This window comes from Indicator indicator, chromosome 37, assembly GCF_027791375.1.
Source record: "Indicator indicator isolate 239-I01 chromosome 37, UM_Iind_1.1, whole genome shotgun sequence".
Lineage (NCBI taxonomy): Eukaryota > Metazoa > Chordata > Aves > Piciformes > Indicatoridae > Indicator > Indicator indicator.
The window spans coordinates 1,475,306-1,496,658 of record NC_072046.1 but is presented as its reverse complement, the minus strand read 5'-3'; the positions used below and the strand labels follow the sequence as shown (position 1 = coordinate 1,496,658).

At 46.4% G+C, this 21,353-nt stretch overlaps 1 protein-coding gene across 3 annotated transcripts in view; it reads left to right on the top strand.

Annotated features, from left to right (window-relative positions):
* TANC2 (tetratricopeptide repeat, ankyrin repeat and coiled-coil containing 2) overlaps window positions 1-21,353 on the top strand; it is a 230,747-nt gene that overhangs the window by 71,519 nt on the left and 137,875 nt on the right. Inside the window, exon 5 of one of the 3 annotated variants that reach the window (XM_054396494.1) lies at window positions 21,008-21,118. The exons of the other annotated variants lie outside the window; for them this stretch is intronic. Coding sequence (XP_054252469.1) covers window positions 21,008-21,118 — 111 coding nt within the window. The remainder of the gene's footprint in view (window positions 1-21,007; window positions 21,119-21,353) is intronic. 3 annotated transcript variants of the gene reach the window in all.

Here is a 21,353-nt window from a genome sequence, read left to right as displayed (position 1 = left end):
TGCTGCACTGACTCAGCTGGATGTGAAATGAGAGGTGAGGGGCAGCTGCTGTAGGGGGGTGAGCACTGGGGAGAAGCTGGCACCTCTTTGTTGATCTAAAACAATCAAGGGAAAGGATTTCTGAAAGTTTGGATTTCCATGGTGAGCAGAGACTCCGAACTCCAGTGCTGTGTCAGCTTTGGTGCAGTAGCTGCAGCTCTCTTGATCTCAGAGTGTTGGCTGAACACACAAAACAAAAAGCTCTGGTGATGGTTGGGTGAAATAATCTGGGGGTTCCCCAATCATACAGCATGGGCCCCTCACTCCAAGGAGTTGCTGGAGTGTGTCCAGAGAAGGGCAACCAAGCTGGTGAAGGGTCTGGAGAACAGGGCTGGTGAGGAGCTGCTGAGGGAACTGGGGTTGTTTAGAGTGGAGGAGAGGAGGCTGAGGGGAGACCTCATTACAACTCCCTCAAAGGAGTTTGGAGTGAGGTGGGGATCAGTCTCTTCTCCATAGTGTCAGGTAATAGAATGAAAGGAAGTGGCCTGAAAATTGTGTCAGGGGAAGTTCAGGTTGGATCTCAGGAAGAATTTCTTTGCTGCAAGAGTGGTCAGAGGTTGGAACAGGCTGCCCAGGGAAATGGTGGAGTCACCAGCTCTGGAGGTGTTCAGGAAATGTGTGGGCATGGCACTTCGGAATGTGGTTTAATGGCTGTGGTGAGGGTTGGATTTGGTCTTTAAGGTCTCTTCCAACCAAACCAATTCTGTCATTCTGTGGAGCAGAAACCTGGCTATTATTTGTAGCAAGCCATGGCACCTGTGTCTGAGTTGTCTTTTCCTGCTGTGGTCTACCTGGAGGTGCTTGAGAGGCACTACCAGCCTTGCTTGCAGAGCAGGGGCTGGCTTGCAGGTAAACTTGGGGCTGCTTTTGCTGTGTGTAGGAGGGGTGGCTCCATCCCTGCTCAGTGGCAGTGTCGCTCAGGCAGTCAGCCACCTGATGGTGCTGCAGTTTGGTTCATCTCAGGCTTCCTGCCATAAAGCCTGAGCTTCTCACCTGTACTGAGCTGCTATGTGGCCCCCATGAGGCTCACCGGTACCCTCATTCTTCACAGATGCCGGTTTGGGATGTTGTTAGCATCCTGCCATTTCCCCTACTTACTGAAATGGGAAGAATTGAAATTATTTGTTTGAAAGCCCTCCCCAAAACAGGTTGTTGCCTGGGGGTTTGGTACAATGCTCCCAGTGCATCCAGGTCCTGGATGGATGTGATTGTGCCTGTGATGATTTGTGCTGACTGCTTCGGTTGGAACAACGAAACCCAGACCCAGACGAGAAGGGGATGCTGCAGCTTTAAAGCATCTGAGGGCTCACAGCCTTTTAGTATAAATTGTTCCCAGAATCCATGTCACAACTCCTTATATGGTGCTGCCTTTTTTTCTCACGGTTGCCATGACAACAGCAGCACTGCACCATTCATCAGCTCTGGTCCTGGGCTGCATTGCTAACCCTTCGGCTTACTCCGAAAGGCTGAGGAGAGCATCAGTGACTCCTTCACTCCCGTGCTCTGCGCCATTCTCTCCCTGCTCTGCCAGCAGTTTGCTCGAACAAAAGAGCAAATGGAGCTGCGCCACAGAGAGAAACTCTTCAAATCCTTCCTTTTCCCCCCAAGGGAGGCGTAGAGTCTACATTTGCTGCAGCGTTCCGGAAGGGAAGGCTCTTTGATGCCGAGAGACTTAAGGAAGAGAGAAAGCTCCGTGGCTGGGAGCCGTTCTGAAAGCATCTCCCAGGCTGCTCGCTGGGGATGGAGAAGATGCAGGAGTGATGCTCGTTAGGGGCAGAGGCACCGTGGGGAGATGGTTGTTGTGCGTTTGGGAGCGGAGGTTGACATCAGCAGCGGGAGGTGTCACCTGTAACATCATCCTGACGTTGGGAGCAGCAGTATGGAGCGAGGGGTGGACCAGAGGAGGGTCCTCACTGAAGTGCTGCTCTCAAGGCGTTCAGTCCCCATGAATTAAGAGGCTCAGCCAGCTCCTGCTGCAGGACCAGACGCTCTCAGGTGATGGGCAGAGAACACGGAGCCTTGTGAGTATTTGGACAGTTTGCCGTGCGTGGACTTGGATGTGAATCGTGTTAGGTGTTCCTCAGCCTCCTCCAACTCCACAGGAAATTCTTGAGGGATAAGAGATTCTGATGCTCCTGGTTTCCAAGGAAGCCATTATTAGAAGGGTTTTAGTGTGGGTAAGGGTTGTGCTGCCTGGGTTATTTTTCTGGTAGTTGTTGTTGGAACACTTTTACATAATCTGAGTTGGTCACCCACTTGCTAGGATGGGCAGAATTCCACACACCCAATGGGGAAAAATGCCACTTCTCAGCATTGCTTAATGGATCTGCTGAGGAGGGAGCAGAAAAATACTACAGATATGGAGTGGTTTGGTGATGGGGGGTGTGTGTTTCAGATTTTAGAACAATGGGCTTGAGAGAAGATTTTCCTTCTGTATGGGGAAAATGACCACAAATCAGACCTGAGGGGGTTATAAAACCCCTGTGTGCTGAGGGAGAGAGGTGTCTGCTGCTCACTAGAAGAGTGAGGTTTTGAATTGAGCTTTTGAATCCAGTGCTGCCAGAAGAAATGCAAATAAACAAACAAACATTTTTGAGCTATAATTGAGGAAAAGCAATTCAGTGCCTGCTGCTGGGTGTTGAATCTGATTTTTGAGGGGTGTTGTGCTTAAAATTGTTGGTGTCAGGGCAGACCTCCATCCTTTGGGGTATTTTTATATCGCACCCTTTGCGGTGCACTTGCATTTCTTTTTCAGTGCTTCCTTTAGCTGTCACACTGTCAGCATGCCATGGAGCTGAAATTCCTGGGTGTCACGTAGGAGTTGGGGGCTGGATCTGAGGCCCACTCTTGGGTTTCTGAGCTCCACAGTGATGACAAGGACCGAGTTAGCTGTGAAGCGCTGTTTAGATTCAGGGCAGGAGGGGTTCGAGATGCGCAGTGTGGTTTTTTGGGGCCGGGGGGGATCGTTAATTTTCCATTTAATTATGCATTACAATCTGTGGCTATCTAAAGGTTTAACAAGCAGAAGACTTGTGTTTTGTCAGAACCATTGAGTTGGCCCTTTAAAAACAGGACATCAACCACAGACACAAGCAGTGTTTCCTTGTAGCTTTGGCACTTGCATTTTTAGTCCTGCTTGGTACTTTAGTGTGGCAAACCCTGAAGCCTCCAGCAGTGAAACCTGCTGGGGGAGGAGAACCCACTTTGATTTGTAAAGATATGTGCTGATTGTATTTATTTTCCTTGTTTTGTCCATTCTTACTAATTTTTGGGATGCTTCCTCCGTTATCTTTGGACTTGTGATCTGCTTTGGCAGCTTAAATGGCAACCAACTAGGCTTGCAGAAATAAAACAGGTGGATGGCTGTGTCTCTGTGGTACCCACAAGTGGACATTTATCTTGCTTCAAGTACGTTTGCCTTTATTAATCAAGCATAACTTTCTGTGAAATGGGGAGATTTCCCACTTGGAAGTTTTTGGAAGCTCTCAAACTGTCCCTGCAATTTCACAGGATCACAGAATTGTCAGAGTTGAAAGGGATCTCAAAGATCAATCAGTGCCAACCCCCTGCCATGGGCAGGGACACCTCCCACTAGGTCAGGTTGCTGGATTCAGTATATTCTGAATTAAACCAGGTCCTGTGCCAAAGGCTTTTCTTCTGTTCAGCTGTCAAACTCGTGGCATTTCTGCATTAATTCCAGAATAGTTTGGCTGTAATTTCAATTTTTTTTTTTTAATGGAAGGAAGGAAAAAAAAAAGTCTGTCATATGTATTGGCTTTTGAAAGTCACTAACCAGTTCCAGCATGGATTTTCCTGATTGCTGCTTACCCAACAAACCCAATTCTGTCTTGTTTTGACACACAACTACCTTCCATATTGGCAGAACAGGAATTGTCATAGAGAGATGCAGAGAATCCCACATGCTTTCCCTCACTGTTTGTGTGGGAGATCTCCTGCCAGGCCTGCAGAACCTTTAGGATTTGTGCTTCCCCAGGATTTTATTTTGCAGTGAGCTGTTGAGCTGCTCAGACTTGCAGAGAGGATGGGGTAAACATGTCATCACAGCACCAGAGCTGGGCAAAGGTGAGAACAGCTTTTCATTTCAGGTATTTGTGTAGATGCTTAAACAAAGGGAGAACCCCAAAGGTTTGTTTAGTGCAGATAACATCAGAAAGGCAAACAAAAGAGCCCTGAGCTTCCATGGCTGCTCGAAGCTGGAAGCCTGTCCTTATTTCACACTAGTGCTGCACAAAATGGAGCATCTGTCATGATTACACTTCTGGTGTGTGAGAATTTTAATTTTTAGACACAGCTAAGAGGCTTCTATAGCAAGAGAAGGTGGTGTAGGAAGCCTCCTGTGGAGTTAACTCAGGCCATCGCTCTTCCCTTTGCTACATCTTTCCTCCTCCTGCTTCCTAGAGCATGGCCTTGAAGGTGTTCTGTGCAGAGGGCATTTCACAGGGTTCACTCTTCTGGAGTAAGCCTCATCTCCAGGCTTGCTGTTTTCTAAGGAAGAGCCCTCACCTTCAGCTGGGCTGCTTGTTCTGATCCTTTGCTGCCTCTCTAACAGTGAGACAACCTGGTTTGGAAACTCTTCTTCCCGAGTCCTGCATGATCACCCTGAGTTATTGAGTTGGGTGACTTTTGTTTGAAGACTGACCATTGCTTTTGCAGAAGTTCATTTCTGATGTGGTCTGTATCTGGTTGCTTCTAACTGTGTGGGAAGCTTTGGTCAGGCTCACCAAGGCTCAGGGCGTTAGTACTGAGTTTGGAGTGATGCCACTCATTAAGTGCAGCACATGTACAGCATCGTGGTGGGGCCACATACTGCAGAGCTGCATGCTGGGCTGTCATCACAGGTCCCTGACCAGTGCCCAAAACAGACAGAAAGCTGAGAATTGAATCACAGAATCATAGAACTGTTGAGGTTGGAGGAGACCTTTGAGATCAAGTCCAAAAGCTCACCTAGAGCTCACAGTCCCTCCACTGCTGCTAAGCCACTGCGACTGAACCACATCCCTCAGCACCACATCCAGGTGTCTTTTAAATCTCTCCAGGGAAATCAGCTCCACCATCTCCCTGGGCAGCCTGTTCCAGTGCCTGAGAAACTTTTCTGTGGAGACATTTTTCCTAATATCCAACCTGAACCTCCCCTGGCACAACTTGAGGCTGTTTCTTCTTGTCCTGTCACTTGTTGCATGTGAGAAGAGACCAACCCCCACCTGGCTTCAACCTCCTTTGAGGCTGTAGAGGGTGAAGTTGCAGAAGCTGATTGTTGGCTCTGGACCATTGCTTTGGCACTTGCTATCTCTTCCCTTGCTCTGTGGTGACTTCCCCTGGCATAGCTGTTGGTGTTGTGTAGTTCATTCCTGGACATCTTGCTGATGTAACCACATACACATGATTTGGAGATGTAGCAAAGGTGCCTTTAGCCCAGAGTTCAGGCTGTATTCCTGTACACCTTCATGCCTTCTCTTGCCAGAAACCTTAACTATGGTTCCTGCTCCTCAAAACACTCAGTGGTACAATCCAGCCCTCTTCCCTGCACTTCATTAAGAAATAACATACTGTTTGCTCCCAAAATAGGATTCCTGGTTTGTTTCCAAGTACATATTGTGCATATATGTTTCTGAACAAGCTGATTTCTTATTCCAGCATCAGCTTTTTTAACCATTCACCAGCTTTTTTTTAACCATTCATCAGCTTTTTCTAACCATTCAAACAACAGTCCCTGAAGTGCCCTGAAGATTTGTTGAACTACAACTGCTGGGTCTGATGTTTGTGTGCTGCATGTGGAGCTGGGCATTTTTTTTTTTTTGTCTGTCAACAAAGAAGAAAGATCCATCATCTAAATGAAATGAGAAAACAAATGAACCCAAATTGGTCAGAAATGGTACTTTGGCCAAAGGAAAAAAACCCAACCCAACCTAACCAACCAACCAAAACCACAACAAAACCAACCAAACATCAGCCTCATTCCCAATACTTATTTGGCTCAGTAATTTTGTATTTATTAAAGCAGATATTCAGGGTCCTGATGTGGGCCATGTTGTAGCTGAATGTTCCATATCTCACTGGGGATGTCTCCAGTGAGTGTCCAGTTCTCAGCTACTCAATTAAAGAGCTACAGAGAACTACTGGAGAGAGTCCAATGGAGGGCAATGAGGATGCTGAGGGGCCTGGAGCATCTCTCCTGTGAGACCTGGGGCTGTTCAGCCTGGAGAAGAGCAGCCTGAGAGGGGATCTGATCAAGGCTCAGCAAGAGCTAAAGGGTGGAGGCCATGAGGATGGGGCTGAGCTCTTCTAAGTGGTGACCAGGGACAAGACAAGGGAAGAGAGTTGCAAACTTAAAACCCAGGAGGTTTCACTTGAACTTAAGGTGAAACTTCTTTTCTCTGAAGGTGCTGGAGCCCTGGAGCAGGCTCCCCAGAGAGGTTGTGGATTTCTCCTTCTCTGGAGACTTTCCAAACCCTTCTGGACATCGTGATCCTGGGCAACCTGATCCCGGGGCAGCAGGGTTGGACTCCATGATCTCGTGAGGTCCCTTCCAGTCCCTGCTGTTCTGTGGATTCTATGATCTCACAGGACCCACAGGTCTGGTCCATGTTTTTCGTGGTCTGAACCTGTCTGGGGCTTGTGCTGGCTGCCCAGGTGCTTCTTCCCTTGGGACTGTCTCATGCAGGTGTTGAGACTCCTGATTAGCTTTGGGAGCAGCTTGGCTGAAGATGACAATGTAAACATCTTATTTCTCAAGTGATTCTGAGCAGGTCCCTGTTGGCTTGTTGAAGGAGCTGTGTGTCTAACAGCAACTGCAGGTTGCCTTGAGCCTGATGCCTCACCACATGCCACTCCAGGTCTTGATAGTTGGTGGTGCTTCAGGATGTTTTAAATACACAAATGCAATTCCTTTGTGCTCTCCCTCTATCCCCCCAGCTAGAAAAGATGCTTTGGGAATCGTGTTCCCAAGCCAGCCTGGTTACATAGGCAAGAGGCCTGGCAGTAGGCAGGGCACATTTGCTGAAGTGTTAGAGCATTTCATAGAATCATAGAATGCCTTAGGTTGGAAGGGACCTTAGAGATCATCTGCTCCAACCTCCCTGCCATGGGTAGGGACATCTCTCAACTAGACTTGGCTGCTCAAGGCTTCATCCAACCTGGCCTTAAACACCCTCAGGGAGGAGGAATCCACAACCTCCTTGGGCAACCTGTTCCAGAGTCTCCACACCCTTGTACTGAAGAATTTCTTCCTAAGATTCAGTCTAACCCTACTCTCCCTCAGCTTCAAACTGTTCCCCTTGTCCTATCTCTACACATTCTTACAAAAAGTCCCTCTGCAACCTTCCTGTGGCCTCCTTCAGGTATTGGAAGGCAGCTCTAAGGTGTTCCTGGAGCCTTCTCCACGCTGAACCCCCCCCAGCTCCCTCAGCCTATGCTCCAGCCCTTGGATCGTCTTTGAATTGTATGCCTGAATCAGCCTGGCCACATAGGCAAGAAGCCTGGCAAAGGGAAAAGCACGTTTTCTGAAACAGCAGAGCATTTCTGAAAGCTTTTCTGATTTCTTGTGTTGTGCACAAGAGAAATGAGTGCTGTGGATCTCTACCTGTTGCTGGAAAACAGACAGAACCTTGCTGCCCACTTACTGGGAGGGCAGGTTGTGTGACAGGGGGAGAGTGACCATTCCACATTGTCTCCCAGTAAAGGAATCAGTGCTCCAGAACACCTGGGCTGAGTTTGGATATCTTGTACCATCTTTGTTAGAAGTTTCTATCTGGACAGAAGACATTCATGGCTGGATAAATTCATTGTTGTGCTGAAACCTTCCTTCTGGTTGCCAAGAAGCCAGCCCTGCTCTGCAGTCACCGTCTGAGCCTCGCACAGCTGATGTGTTTATCCACGAGGTCAAATTGCTGCTTTCATCTTTGCATCCAAATAGTGCTTAGAGTGCTGGGCTTGGTTTCAGCAAGAAGTGGTTTTGCACTATAAATGTTTCATTACTTGATAACCATGCAGTTAGAACTTCATTTCAGGTCACGTTCTGGAGCTGGAGTGCCCTTGGTTTTACGATGTCAGACACTGTAAAATGGAAGGAGAGGAAATGTGTTGGTCAGCTCTGGTCCATCTGGGTTGGCAGATGTGATTTAAACCCAACATTGTTCTCTCCCAGTGCTTTCAAACTGCACCTCTTGACAAAACAAAGACTTGTTGATGTACCTTTGTTTTCAGCAGGATGTGGTTGAATACCACCTTAGTTCATGCAGAGGTGAAAGATGGGGACTGTTGCTTTTCTACATTCTTCTGGTGTTGCCTCTTTTATTCTTTTACAGGGTTTCTGTGAATTCTTGTGTTTGGTTTTTTTTTTTTTTTTCTCCAGAAGTGTAACACAGTGAAGTTTTTTCTATATTGGAGCACCTCCCCTATGAGGACAGGCTGAGAGAGTTGGGACTGTTCAGCCTGGAGAAGAGAAGGCTCTGGGAGACCTTAGAGCAACCTTCCAGTACCTGAAGGGGGCTACAGGAGAGTTGGGGAGGGCTCTTAGAAGGGGTTGTAGTGATAGGAGGAGGGGCAATGGATTGAAGCTTGAGGAGGGGAGATTTAGACTGGAGGTTAGGAAGAAATTCTTTCTAGTAAGGGTTGTCAGACACTGGCACAGGTTGCCCAGGGAGGTGGTGGAAGCCTCATGCCTGGAGGTTTTTAAGGCCAGGCTTGATGTAGCTCTGAGCAACCTGCTGTAGTGTGAGGTGTCCCAGTTCATGGCAGGGGGGTTGGAACTGGATGATCCTTGGGGTCCCTTCCAACCCTAACAATTCTATGATCACCTCCCTGGAGATGTTCGAGGCCAGATTGGTGGAGTCCCCACCCCTGGAGGTATTCAATAAACATGTGGACATGGCACTTTGGGACATGGTTTAATGGCCAGGGTAGTGTTGGGTTGATGGTTGGAGTTTACCTTAGAGGTCTTTTCCAACCAACACAATGCTGTGATGGCAATGATGGTCCTGGGACCAGGAGGTGTGCACAGATGCTGAGTTGCTGTTGCTGGGTAGGCTCTTGTTTACAGCTTCCTTAACTGCAGGCAACTGGAAAGTGGTTATTAGGAAATCGGGTCCTGAAAAAGGTTCTGATCTTTTGAGGTCCCTTCCAACCCCTAACGTTCTGTGATTCTGTGACCCAGCAGCTCAGCACTGCCAGGTCACCACCAAACCATGTCCCTCAGCACCACATCTACACAGCTTTGAAACCCCTCCAGGCATGGGGACTCCACCACTGCCCTGGGCAGTCTGTTCCAGGCCTTGACAAGCCTCAAGGGGAAGAAATTGTTCCTCATGGCCAACCTAAATTTCCCCTGGCACTACGTGAGGCCATTTCCTCTTGTCTTGTCACTTGTTCCATGAGAGGAAAGAGTGAGGATGGATTTGCTATGGGCTTTGGGAGGTTAACACCTCTGGCTCCAAGTTCCTGCATCACAGTGGGTAAGAGACTGCACCGGCCTCTTCCCATCCTCTTTTCCATGCTTTTTCCTGGTGTCTGGTGTCCACTCTAGACAAGCTGCTGAGCTCAATGAACCTGATCTTCCCATTCCTGGGGGCAGGACAGCAGTTAACAGCCACAGCATGTCCTGAGTGCTCCTGCAGCTTCACAAGCATAGCAAACATGTTGGTGTGATGAGGTAGGGGAGCAGTGATTCTGAACACCTCCTGTTTTCTGGCCACTTCCCAGCTAAATGTGGCTTCTCAGCTACAGGGTGGGATTCAGATTTTATTGGAGTCAAATCTCAGTGTAAATAAAAATGAGAGAAGAGCTTTGCAAGAGAGGAGAAGGTGTGCTGCCAGGAAGATCAGCTCATTTTGGAGATGGATTTATTGCACTTGCTCTTTTTTTTTTTCTGTGGGAAGACTCTGCAGTTATAATAAATATACTTTTGGTTGGTTTGGGGTTTTTTGTATGGTTTGGGTTTTTTGTTTGTTTTGGGGTTTTGTCTATGTGTTGGTTTTTTTTTCTTTTCTAGTGGCTTGGGATAACTTCAGCTCTGTTAAAGCTTTAGGCAGGTTTTTAGAGCCTGACTTGTTCAGTCTGTACAGTTCAAAAAAGCTCCCCTAGAGCAGAAGTGTTGGGGATGCTGCAGCAAGCAGGCATTTTTGTCCCCAGATTTGTCTTACAGGTAGCTTCATACAGAAAGGAGGAACGTGTGTTTGCTTCAGTAGTTCTTTCATTAATTTCTGTTTTGTTTTCTTTTTTTCTTGTGAAAATTTAGCTTGAAATCAGAATCATAGAATTGTCATAGGGTTGGAAGGGACCTCAAGGCTCAGCCAGTTCCACCCCCCTGCCATGGGCAGGGACACCTCACACCACAGCAGGTTGCTCACAGCCACATCCAGCCTGGCTGCAAAAACCTCCAGGGATGAGGCTTCCACCACCTCCCTGGGCAACCTGTGCCAGTGTTCATCACCCTCATGGGGAAGAATTTCTTCCTAACATCCAATCTGAAGCTACCTATTTCTAATTTTGTTCCATTCTCCCCAGTTCTGTCACACCCTGACACCCTTAAAAGCCTCTCCCCAGCTTTCTTGTAGCCTCCTTCAGATACTGGAAGGCCACAAGAAGGTCTCCTCAGAGCCTTCTCTTCTCCAGACTGAACAATCCCAACTCAGTCTGTCTCCATAGCAGAGCTCATTGTGGCCCTTCTCTGGACACATTCCAGCACCTCCAGGTCCTTCTCATAATAGAGGCTCCAGAACTGGACACAGTGCTCCAGGTGGGGTCTCACCAGTGGAGCAGAGGAGGAGGATCACCTCCTTCAACCTGCTGGCTATGCTTCTCTTGATGCAGCCCAGGCTGTGGTTGGCTTTCTGGGCTGCAAGTGAACACTGGTGGCTCATGCTGAGCTTCTCACCCACCAGCATTCCCAAGTCCTTTTCTTCAGGGTTGCTTTCAAGCCAGGCACTGCCCAGCCTATATCAGTGCTGAGCCAGGCTTTATTTAGGAAACGGCAAAACAGTTTCTTTCTAAGCAGTGAATTAATGAGGCTGCCTCTGATTTGACTGAAGTGACCAAGCTCTTTATTGCTCTCTTTAGGGTAAATGTTCTTTAAAATCCATCCAGGTCCTTTTTGGACAGTTGTTATCTTTTTTTAGTGCCAGTGCAATATTAGTCACTGAGCTGCTGAAGGCAAACTCCAGGTTAGTAGGAGATTGAATGGGAGTAAGGGATTCAGCACTTACGTTTTGTTGCAGTCTCCTCTCATCTGTTTTAAATTTCACATTTAATGAAATAAAACTGCTGGAAGAAGGGATGTGAGGGGCTGAGGAATACTTTCCCCTCCAGCACTGTTCCATCCCATTTCTGCCATTTGGGATGATTCTTTGGGTATTTGAGCAGATCTTAGGTAGGCTTACAGTGTAGATGCCACAATTCCATGCTCTAGTCCCAGCTCTTTTTTTCACTCTGGGTTTTTTCAGTATAACCAAAGTCTGAAACTTTAAAAGGCAAACTGACTGCATCAGAAATCTATGACAAGAGTCAGTGGGTGAATTGCTTATTTTGTAACAAGATGACTTAGGAAGCTGGAGCAAAAGATGCTGACTTCCTTTCTCTCCTTTCATCCTCCTCCTCTTACACAAGTTTCTACCTTGAGTCACACATGAGGACTTGCTACTAAAAGAGGCAATTTTAAAAGACTTTAGAAGATGCTGAAAAGAAGAATTTTAAATGGGGAATGACACAGAGAAGTCTACTACTGTGACACAGCTCCAAGGAGTCAAAAACAATTTGACAAGTTTGGGAAGATGAAAGTACCATATCCTCCTCCTGCCATGTCTGTATGTTAATTAAATAACTTGCTGCTTCTCAAAGCTGCCTCCCCTATGGGGATAAAGACTTCTTGGCAGCCCACATTGGAAATGAACTTATCTAGGGAAGAGAGAAGATTTCTTTTAGTTGTTTGTTGTTTTTTTTTTTTTTCCCCTTTCTGGAATCATTAATAAGAGCAACTTTCTTCCTAAAGGCTTGCCAGAGTATTCCAGGCAACAGCTGCTCAACACATCATTCACACTGGGATGCTCTGGTCTAAGCTAAAACTAAATCATTTGGGCTGACCTGGCAGAGGGTTGGTTTGCTGTCTGCTGGCTCCAGCAGTGAGAAGTTTGATAACAAATCACTGTTCCGTTTTACTCTGAATGATAGAAAGAAGTTACACAGGAATATGCAAAACAGAAACTGAGGTCAACTTCTTGCTGGAAGTGCAGACTCCACACAGGTTTGAGTTTTAAGCAACCTTACTGTCTTTGTGAATCCCTGGAGGTTTTTAAGGCCAGGCTGGCTGTGGTTCTGAGCAACCTGATCAAGTGTGAGGTGTCCCTGCCCATGGCAGGGGGGTTGGAACTGGCTAAGCCTTGAGGTCCCTTCCAGCCCTGACAATTCTGTGATTCTATAGTACACATATTTGTTCTGGACATCACTGTGCCAGGCATTACTGAACACCTCACACAGAAATCTGTGTTGTTTGATTCTATCTAGATTTAAAATGCACACAGGCCTTTGAAATCCAAGTTATTTTCCCCTTTGAAAGTTGAGTAGGGGTATCCAGTCATACAGAAGGACATTTGATCCATTTAGGAGAAGTGGTAGTTTAAGATGAGCTATAGTTTGCTTTAATTAAAATACCTTTCTAGAAGACTCCTCCCTTTCTGATGCCACTGAACATCTTTTTGTGATGTTACTGCTATGGCTTGCTGGTGCTGGCTGTGCCTTGGACAGAACTGTTCATATGGAGGCAGACAGGGTGAAAGAGTTTTCCAATAGATCTCTGTGTTCATAGATTCATGGAATGGTTTAGGTTGGAAGGGACCTTAAAGATACCCAGTTCCAGCCCTATGCCATGGGCATCTCCCACCAGCCCAGGCTGCCCAAGGCCTCATCCAACCTGGCCCCCTTCAGGGAGGGGGCATCCACAACCTCCCTGGGCAACCTGTTCTAGGGTCTCACCACCCTCACTGTAAAAAGTTTCTTTCTCATCTGCAGTCTAAATCTGCCCTTCTCAAGCTTCAGTCCATTGCCCCTCATCCTGTCACTGCAAGCCCTTGTAAAAAGTCCCTTCCTGGCTTTCTTATAGCCCCCTTCAGGTACTGGATAGCTACTCCAGGGTCTCCCTGGACCTTTCTCAAGGCTGAACAGCTCCAACTCTTGCAGCTTGTCCCCATAGGGGAGGTTCTTCATTCCTCTGACCATCTTTATGGCCTCCTCTGGGCCTTCTCCACCAGCTCCACATCCCTCTGATGCTGTGGGCACCAGTACTGGTCCCAGAATTGCAGAATCCACTCAGTCAGAGAAGGTTGTTCTTCATTTTCACCAAATAAAACCCAAACCAAGATGTTTTCAGGAGTTATAGGCAGTTGTTTTACAGTCTTCTTAGAGTTTAAAGAACTTTTACACTAAGACACTTGGTGATAGTTTCTTATTTTAACTCTCCTTTCCCATTCCTGCTCTTCCATTACCAGCTCGCTGGACTCTCTTCCTGCTTTGTTTGCTCTGTTCCTCTTTTCACCTTCATTTCCTTCAATTTTTCTTGTTTCATGACCTTATCTCCTAAACTAAACACGTTTTCTGAAAGTTTTGGAAGCAGGCTGATGTTTCCAGACAGCACATTGTTCTCACTTACTGCTGTGTTCTGCCCTCCCCACGATGCTGTGATAAGCAGGCGATGAGAGGAGAGAGGCTTTAGAAGTAAATAGAAAAGCTTTTATACTCTCAAATAACAGAAGGGGGATGGGGGGAAGCTGTTACACAATGATTTATGTGGAATAATGCTGATTATCTAAAGGGGAGGGGGGGGGAAAGCTGTTACACAATGATTTGTGTGGAATAATGCTGATTATCTAAAGGGGGGGGGAGGAAAGCTGTTACACAATGATTTGTGTGAGATAATGCTGATGGCTAAAGGAGGGAGGATGCTAACCTCTCATTTCACTGGTTGAAACAATTCCATGCTTCTAAGTTTTCATAGAATCATAGAATGGCTTAGGTTGGAAGGGACCTTAGAGATCATCTAGTCCAACCTCCCTGCCATGGCCAGGGATGCCTCTCAACTAGACTTGGAATGATTGATATCAGTTGATATGTTGGTTTTTTTTTTTATAATCTTTATGCCTAAAACTCCTAATGACACATTAGTGGTGTATTAGTGCCCCAGCAGAAAAACATCCTGGGCTCTGTGATTTTTGTCTTTCATGGCTCTTACCTCAGCAAAATCCAAAGAGTCATTTGGGATCAGAGGCAACACTGAAAGGCTCTGTCCCTGGTGTTTTTGGGTGAGGTCCAGCTGTGTTCAATCTGACAGTTACTCGTTCCAGGAGCTTCATGGATCAATAGCACTGCAGCACTTAAAGCATTTGAGTATGAGAGAGGCTTTCAATAAAATCCACTCTCTGCAGCATTACGTAGCCATTGGGCAGCCTCCAGCACGTGAGTCAGCCCTTGGCACGGCAGCTGTGCTGATGGAGGAGAGGTGGGAGCGGAGGCTGCGTGGAGCTCCCACTTCTCCCCTCCTTAAAGACAACTTTGCTGAGGTTTGCTCTCAAACCCCTGCTCTGGCTCTTCCCATCACAGCCCAGCTTGGGCTCATGCATTTTGGGGAACTGCTTGAGAGGGTACAACAAAGGGCTGTGAAGATGCTGAGGGGGACTGGAATGTCTGTTGTGAAGGAAGGCTGAGGGACTTGGGGCTTTTCAGCCTGGAGGAGGCTGAGGGGGGATCTTCTCAGTGCTTATGGATGTCAGGAGGATGGGGCCAGGCTTTTCTCAGTGATGCCCAGGGACAGGACAAGGGGCAACAGGCAGAAACTTGAACATAGGAAATTTCCATCTAAACATGAGGAGGAACTGTACTTTGAGGGTGGTGGAGAACTGGAAAAGGCTGCCCAGGGTGATGGTGGTGTCTCCATCTCTAGAATCACTCCAAACCCACCTGGACACCATCCTGTGCAACCAGCTCTTGGTGATCCTGGTCTGGTGGAGGGGGGGGGGGGGTTGAAGTCAGTGATCTCCAGAGGTCTCTTCCAACCCTTATCATTCCATGATTTCTCCAGCATCTTCCTTGTCCATAGACAGACTCATTTCTTGGGTATCTATACAAAGGTGTAGGGGTGTGTATGTTGCAGTCAAAGCATGGAATGAGTTCAGAGCTGCTGAAATTACTGCCTGAAAAAATTCTTTGTTCAATCAGGTCATTAGATGTTAATAACTCTTTTTTAGTGAAACATTCCTTTTGGAGCTGAAACTGAATTGAGTAGCTGGAGCCTTTTGCTAATCCATGATAATTTCCTTTCATCAATGCCTTTTAATCTAAAGAAAATCTTTTTTCTTTTTCTCTCTCTCTCTCTTTTTTTTTTAATTAAAATATTAACTCATCTATAAATTATGTGACAATGAAATAGTAATGGAGAAAATGCAATAGAATTAGGAAGCTCAATAGGCTAAACTGCAACACAATGCTGGGGGAGATAATGTGATTACTCTGCAAGAATCAACACATCCTGGTTTTCCTTTGGTTTTATTTTTATTTGCTGGTAGGTGAGATGGTTGTTGTTGATCACAACCAGCACCAGAATTAATCCCAGTGCTCCATGCGGATCACAGAATCATTCAGGTTGGAAAAGATCCTTGGGATCATCAAGTCCAGCCATTAACCCTACTCCTCAAAGTTCACCATCAAACCATCTCTCCAGGCACCACATCTAAACAACCTTTAAACACATCCAGGGCTGGTGACTCAACCACCTCCCTGCACAGCCCATTCCCATGATAAACCAGGAGCAGCTCCTGACAGCTGAAGTGGGGTTTGTGTTGTAGGAGCCACACAGCTCTCCTGTACCACTTGTTGCATGAGAGAGCCTCAGTGTGGGCACACAGTGTGAGGAATACTGTGGATTGGGCTGATGGGTCTTGTTCCTCAGGTAGAATTGCTTTCCAAACACTCAGAATCTCTGTTTTTAAGGAGACTTTTAAAAAGCTACTCTGCAGACTGCCTGACACCACAGCTTCTAATCCAGGATTTTCCCTAGGGTTAAACAGGGTTTTATTGCTGTCCTCTGCAATGTGTTCCAAACACAGTTTGCTTATGTATGCTTTTGAATTCACACCTGGCTGTGGTGTTAGGAGACAAGGTTATTTCTCCTCTGTCATCAGAGGAAAGAAAAAGGAGCATCTTCCACCTCTGCTGGTGAGGAAATGCTGGGGCTCAGCAGGTTTTTGGATTTGGTTGCCTCTGTCTTCCATGGTATGGCTCTGAAGCTGCCCGTGGGTTAATAGGCAAGCTTGAATCCCAGATTAATGGAATTCTTCCTTTTCAGAAGGGCAGGTTCTCTCCAATCTCTACTTTTCAACCTAAATACATTCTATACCTTTCCAAGACTGGTTTCTGTTTCCTGTTTGTTTGGAGACTTCAGCCGCTGGTGACTTTCAGTGTCCATGTGGATATTAAGGAGAATTAGCATGAAAAGCAAGAAGGAAAGAATTGATATCTTTGTCCCCACTGACAGGCAGACCACCTGCTGCAGGAGGTGCCATAAATGAGCCATCTCATTAGAGTTTCTGAATGCCTGCCCTGGTCATTGTTATGCATTAGGTGGCTAATTCCAGCCCTGGAATTTGCATCGCTTCCCTTGCAGGAGAAGTTGCTGTCAAAGTCAAAGGAGAATTTTATCTGGACTAAAGGAAGGATTTTCAGATTTGCTCTGCTGGCTTGGATTCTGATGGGGATTAATCTTGCTAAAAACTGCAGGATCTAACCCCCAGAATGTGCAGTGTTTGTTTTTAATCACTTCTCTGACTGTTTAAGTTCTGACATCAGCAAGTCAGTTCTTGTGTGACACCAGCATTGTGTTTATCAGGAGTCTAGGAGCAGGACTGGCCTGTTGTCCACTGCCATCAGCTCCTGGGCCATCAGCAGTGACCAAGGAAGGGAACAGGGTTGTCACTCCAGGCTAATTTTCTGAATTACAATCATAGAATCATTTTGGTTGGAAAAGACCTCTAAGATCATTGAGTCCAACCATCAGCCTAAGACCAACATAGCCACTAAACAATGTCTGCAGCCTGCTCCAGTGTTTTGTCACCCTGGGATTGAAAATGTTTCTCCTTATGTTCCTGTGGAAGCTCCTCTGCTCCAGCTTGCTCCCAGTGCCTCTTGTCCTGTCCTTGGAGGAGAGCCTGGCTCCATCTTCCCAACACTGCCCTGCACATCTTTATCAACAGGAATCCTCTTCTCCAAGCTCAAGAGCCCCAGCTCCCTCAGCCTGTCCTCAGCAGGGAGATACTCCACTGCCTTCAGCATCTTTGCAGCTTGCTCTGGACTCTTTCAAGCAGCTCCCTCAGGTGCTTCTTGAACTGAAGGGCCGATAAAAAGATCAATGCTATTCTTCAACATTGGCCTACAAACCAGTAAACCAAATTGCTGAATTTATGGCATTTCCATTTTGTTACTTTTTTTCCAGTAGAAAATGTAATGCCCCAATATGAATCTGTCAGGATAATCTTCCTTTGGAGAGGCAGCAGGAGTGCTGAAATCTTTACGTGCAAATCCTCCTCTCGTGTAATCATGTTACGTAGGAGGGAGGAGGAGGTTTTGTCTTTTTCAGGTTCAGAAGCTCTGAAAGAAAAGAAACTCTTGCTCTGTGCCATTCTGCTGCTCTGCACTTAGACTGAGAAGATTATATTGACTCAAGCCTTTCAAAGTAAACTCTTGTCTTGAAGTCATGTTGACATAGCCTGTCTTGTCTGGTGGCAGCATACTGAGCATGACCTAAGTCATGCTTTTTAGGGAGCAAAAACATAAACACTGAGAACTGACACATGTGGCTGAACTTGCAGCACAGTCACCATTCACCACGTTGTTAAGAGGAAGCTCTTCGTTGCCCTTGAAAGAATCATTGAGTCCTAGAACTGTTCTGGTTGCAAAAGGCCTCTAAGATCATTGACTCTGACCATCAACCCAACACCACCATGGCCACTAAACCATGTCATCAAGTGCCATGTCCACATCTTCCTCTAGGGACTGTGACTCCACCACCTCCCTGGGCAGCCTGTTCCAATCCCTGACCACTCTTGCAGCAAAGAAATTATTTTCTAATATCATTTCTTATCAAACCCCTCTTGCAGGAAAGAAATATAAATCAACTCTGTAAGAAGAGTTGGTGAATTGGAGCAAGTTGGTGAATTGACAAGGTGATTGCTTCTGCTGTTGTAGGTTGGTTGGTTGCAGAAGGTAGGAATGAATTGGACAATGGGAGCAGCCCCACAGTGGGGCAGAAGAGATGCAGAAATGAGATCCCCACTGAAATGGAGATCACTGTCATAGCACCCTAGAATGGCTTAGGTTGGGAGGGACTTCAGAGATCATCTACTCCAACCTCCCTGCCATGGGCAGGGACACCTCTCAACCAGACTTGGCTGCTCGAGTCCTCATTCAACCTGGCCTTGAACACCTCCAGGGTTGGGGCATCCACAGCCTCCCTGGGCAGGCTATTCCTGAGTCTCACCATCCTCGTTCTGAAGAACTTCTTCCATAGATTCAATCTAACCCTAGTCTCCCTCTCCCTGTCTCTAGACTCTTAGGAAAAATCCCTTTCCAGCCTTCCTGTAGGATCCTTTCAGGTATTGGAGGAATGTGTGCTGACTGTTAGGTAGTGAGCCATCAAAACATGCAGGTTTGGCATCTTCTGGTGCTACAGAAAGTAGCATAGTTGGTCCTATCAGCCCTTTCTTTGGTCCTTCAATGTCTTCTTCCTCTTTGGGTTAGTAACTCCAACACTCTTCAGTGCAGTACCTTCTGGTGGCAATCCCATTGCACTCATTAACATCTCCTCAGCTCTGAAAGCCATGGGTTTGTATTTCAGAGCAAAATGAGCACTGCCAAGTGTCACATTGGGTGATTGATGGTCCTGGTGTTAGCCAGAGACGACAAAGAAGGAGCAGATGAACTATTTCTGATCGATATGATCACAGTGACTGTTACTGGAGCTGTGAGAAAGCATTTGAAAGGTAGAGATTTGTTAAAACCTCAATTACAATTTAATTCAGTAGATTGGCCCATGCAGAATTATTATTCTAAACAATTTCCATGCCATGGTAATAATCTCCTCAATATTTATGTGTTTTCATTACATCAGTATCTGGCACAAGATCATTACTGTGAATAATTTTTTCACTGTTGTTGGCCAATTTGCAAGCTGATAGGGTGTGGGGGGGTGTGGAATTTTGGGGGAGGTTGTTGTACAGTTGACTACTGGCTTGCAGCATTTAGCATCAGGTTGTGTGCCTGAGCCAGGCTGCATGTCCCTGAGCTTTGTGGTCTGGGGGGTGGAAGGGGGCTTGGGGCTGCCCTTATCTCACATTCCTCTTGCCAGGCATGGCTCAGGTTACGCTGGCCCCATGGGCTCCGGAGGGGAATGTGCTGTGAACACATCTAATATTCAGCCAGGGTTTTCTTGTGCTAGCCTGGTACTTTTTTTCCCACCCTCTTCATCATTTCAGGTCTCCTGGGATGGATCATTAGAGTCAGGAGGGTGTTTGGCACCTCCAGAGGGGGACAGGGTCTGGTTCCTTGCCTGCGTTCCGCTTCACGAGGTCTTACTATAGCAGAAACACATCATAACCCTTATCTACATTATCCCCTGCCCACTTTCAAAAACTCTGATGATCATTTCTCTACCAGCCCAGTTGGAGTTAGTCTTTCTGCTTCCTCCTCCTCAGACTTGTGAAGCCTTTCCCAGCTGCTGGCCACCACTTTGGCTGCCTGCAGGCTCCTTAAAAGCCAGCGATTTATTGCTGCCTGCGAGGTCATCGCTTGACCGGCTGAGCTTTTATTACAGGAGATGCATGAGACCAAACATTGTGTGTACCCCTCCATCTTTAGTTTCAGATCCCAAATTTAATTTGCAGGACAGAGAACTATAAATATAAATTATGTAAATGGAGGCCATTATGCTGGGAGTCAGAGAGGCATGAAGCACGCTGACCCACCGTAGCTGGCTCTGGAGTGGCTTTTCAAATTAGCCTTGCACTTTAATGGGCATGTGAGTTTAACTTTGAAATGTAATACAATAACCTCTGCTCATAACTGCTTCACTAGCTCTGTTTCCTTGGTCTGGCAGGAATATCTGTTGAAAACCTGGTGAATAAATGTGTTGTGGTCATGATTTGATTACAAACAAACGTCGCACAGGATTTCTTCTCTTTTAGAATTCAGCCTGTTCAAGACCTACAGAAAAATCCCTTTTGGTTTGTTTGTTTGTTTCTTTGTTTTTTTTTTTTTTATCCTGAGTGGTCAGTGCTGCTTTGTTACAGTTTTACCTTTCCCCTCTTCTTTATTTAAGTCTCTGGAATCTTTGCAGGATTTGCAAGGATGAAAGTGGAGTGCTGGCTTTTTTGTTTTGGACAGCATTTGGCTTTGCTCTGATCTTTTGTGTTGGACACCGAATCTGTTTGGTCAGACATTCTGAATGTTTTGAAATGGATGTTTTATCTTCAGAGGAAACAATTACTGCATGCAGCATTTGTGTGTTCACTTGAGATATTTATAGTGAAATATCTTAAAACCCTGATGTGAGCTTTGTGTACCTCTCTATGATCTCAGCTTCTCTACAGTTGCTTGATCCAGGCCCATTTGTTTCCTATTAAAATATATATTTAATAAAGCAGGGGAAAAGGAAGCATTTAAGAGTATCAAGAATGTGCCTCAGTATTTGCACACTTTAAACTAAGGCTGTACAGTTTGAAAGCTTTAACCAGAGCCATCTCCTTTGTAAAGAATGTAGATAAGTTGTTTTTTTTTTTTTCCTGGCAAAAAAAAAAAAAAAAAGGAAAGGGGTAACCTGATCTGAGTCTGACAGTGTCGTTTCGTTAAGTGCTTCCATCTGTTGCTTGCTATTTCCCTTACTCATGACCTCTCTTTCTCTCTCCCCCTCCTTCTCCTTTAGCCCCTTTGAGGAAAGCAAAGTTTGTTGAGAGCCCTCGAATCCCCGAGTCTGAGCTTGGCTCCCCAACACTTTCTTCAGCACAGAAACTGGACGTTGATGCATACTGCCCTGGTAAGCTGCATGCAAAGGCTCTGCCTTAAAAGAGGGAGAAGAGGCAATGCCAGCCCAGAAGTGTTTTTAAATGTAGTAGGGCTCCTTTTCTAGATGGTTGCTTGGACCTTCCTCAGCCAGGTTTCACTGACTTGGGCACTGGAAGCAGCATTAATTTCTAACTGATACCCATTTACGGTTCGTACTTGCAGTCTGTGCATGGCCACTCTCCCCTCAGAATAATTGAGAAGGTGCA